This window comes from Phoenix dactylifera, unplaced genomic scaffold (assembly GCF_009389715.1).
Source record: "Phoenix dactylifera cultivar Barhee BC4 unplaced genomic scaffold, palm_55x_up_171113_PBpolish2nd_filt_p 001044F, whole genome shotgun sequence".
Lineage (NCBI taxonomy): Eukaryota > Viridiplantae > Streptophyta > Magnoliopsida > Arecales > Arecaceae > Phoenix > Phoenix dactylifera.
The window spans coordinates 19,429-21,605 of record NW_024068396.1 but is presented as its reverse complement, the minus strand read 5'-3'; the positions used below and the strand labels follow the sequence as shown (position 1 = coordinate 21,605).

The following is a 2,177-nucleotide window of genomic DNA, read 5'->3' as shown; positions in this document are numbered from 1 at the left end:
ATTATTGTGGGATCACTCATTGCGCAAATCTCAAAGCACTCCAAACTCTGTCATTCATCCATTGGTAGAAATCTCAAAACAAGCAGATGATCCAGAGGTAGATTTGTGCAAAGAAAGGTGAATCCTTCTGTAGCATGAAAGAGACACCGTTGTCTCAGTGTTGCATGGTGGACTTTTGTGATCTAATTATCACCAAATATTAGTATGGACGGATGGTATCACCACTTGCTATTTGAGGCATGAGGTAGAGTTTGATGCCAAAGGGTGTAAACCTTTTGTTTTAAGCCTCTATTTCTTAGTTTGCATATTTCATATTGTTAGGTTTAGCTTGGATGTTGGTTTAGGTAGAGAGAAGAGGAGACCCAGGTATAAAGTAGGATGTAGGGTTAGAACCCCTCGGAATTTTTGTATAAAGTAGGATGTAGGGTTAGAACCCCTCGGAATTTTTTTAAAATTGTAACTCAAATTCCAAGCATAAATCACAATTGTTTTTGTGGTACCTCATAAAGCTCTTTTATTAAAAGAGGCTGAAACAAAGATACGTAAGGGGTAAAGCCAAAGTTAAGCAAATAAATACTTATTACGTCAAGCCAAGGAGAGAGATAACATTGGCGGAAGAAGATGAAGAAGGAAGGCCATCGCTCAACTCTGCCATGCGCCCCATGCTGCCAACAACAAACGCTACGAGTTAGTACATAAAAAGGGAGATGGGTTACGAGCCCTCGTCACATTAGTGCTAGATTAGATGTCAGCCGCTAATCCCGCCTTTAAGCATATTTTGACCCTCGACACGTGTCTACTAAAACTTCGTAAAAGAAACAGTTGACAGCTATCATTTGGGACATGTCGATCACCGAATTTTTCTCAATGTATCAAATTTATTAAATTTGTTTACCTCCACGAGAGATGCTCCAATCCTCGTCGTTTCCGATCGTCCACAAGAAATACCCGCCGAGGCCGTGCTCCAGCGCGAAGTCTATCTTCCTCGTCACCGACCACAGGTCATCGTAGCCGATCCAATTGGTCCCGGCGTAAGAATACACAGACACCGTTATTTCATCATGCACTTGGGTCGCGTTGTTTTCCGTGTTAAAATCCACCACCAACGAGTACACCATCTCCCCGTCAGTTCCCGGTCCGATCCCTACTGCCGGTGCGCCGATGCCGTGGTCTGCCGGATCCTTGAGCTTCCACGTCCGGCCATATAATGGCAAACCCATCACCACCTTCTTCGGTGGAATCCCAGCCTCCACCCACGACGTGAGTCCATAGCTCGTGCTCACGTTGCTCTTTGGGTCGTACAGCGCCGCAGGCGCCCCAGTCTCCGACGTGTCCCATGAGCCATGGTAGTCGTAGCACATAGAGTTGATCCAGTCCAGACTGACCGCCATCTTGTCGGCCGGATAAGATATTGGTGTGCTGCCTGTGAGGAAGAAGTGCGACGCGAAGTACACGGCTGACGTGAGCAACAGGCTCGGTCGGCCAGTCTCGGCCGCTTCGCGAGAGATTGCGTCGCGCCATTCCATGAAGAGGTCGCCGAGGCTGGCCATTTTCTCCGGGTTCGACGGGAACTCCCAGCCGAGGTCCAGGCCGTCGAGGTTGTACTCACGGGCGACGGCGATGGTGGATTTAATGAAGGCGGAGCGGGTGGAGAAGTTGGTGGCCATGCTGGCGAAGGTGTCTTCGCCGCCGCCGCCGCCGCCGATGGAGAGCATGGCTTTGATTGGGGGGTCGTGAGCGTGGAGGGTGGCCGTGAAGTCGGCGAGCATGCCTGCGTCGGAGGGGGTGACGACGAGTTCAAAGGAGGTGTTATCTAGTTCGACAAAGGCGTAGTAGATGTGGGTGAAGTAGGAGAGGTTGATGGAGGAAGGTGGGGAGGTGGAGTTAATCCATGAGGACCAGTAGCCGGCTTTGATGGCCGACGATGGGAGAGGGACGGGGGCCATGGCTGCAGATGGGACAGAGGCCGGAGCCGGGACGGGAGGACCAGTCGGCGGAGAGGGGCTTGCAGCCGGTGCAGCGCCATAAGCTCCCGCTCTGGAGATGTAGGGGAAGGAGGTGGTGGTTAGGATGAGGAAAGCTATGAATTCCGAAGCCATGGTGGGAGAGAAAGGGCGAACTTTTAGATGGTAATAAAAGGTGATCAGGTTGTCTTATAGGAAGAGGTGGAGCTCCGG

General features: G+C 50.9%; 1 protein-coding gene across 1 annotated transcript; it reads right to left on the bottom strand.

The window, feature by feature from the left end:
- Nucleotides 1–554: 554 nt before the first annotated feature.
- On the bottom strand, nucleotides 555–1,962 carry LOC120107853 (class V chitinase CHIT5-like). The gene is made up of 2 exons (XM_039121351.1): nucleotides 896–1,962; nucleotides 555–665 (listed from the first exon to the last, which is right to left on the bottom strand). Exons 1-2 carry the CDS (start codon nucleotides 1,944–1,946, stop codon nucleotides 643–645), a joined length of 1,074 nt encoding a protein of 357 aa, XP_038977279.1. The 5' UTR covers nucleotides 1,947–1,962; the 3' UTR covers nucleotides 555–642.
- Between the last annotated feature and the right edge of the window lie 215 nt (nucleotides 1,963–2,177).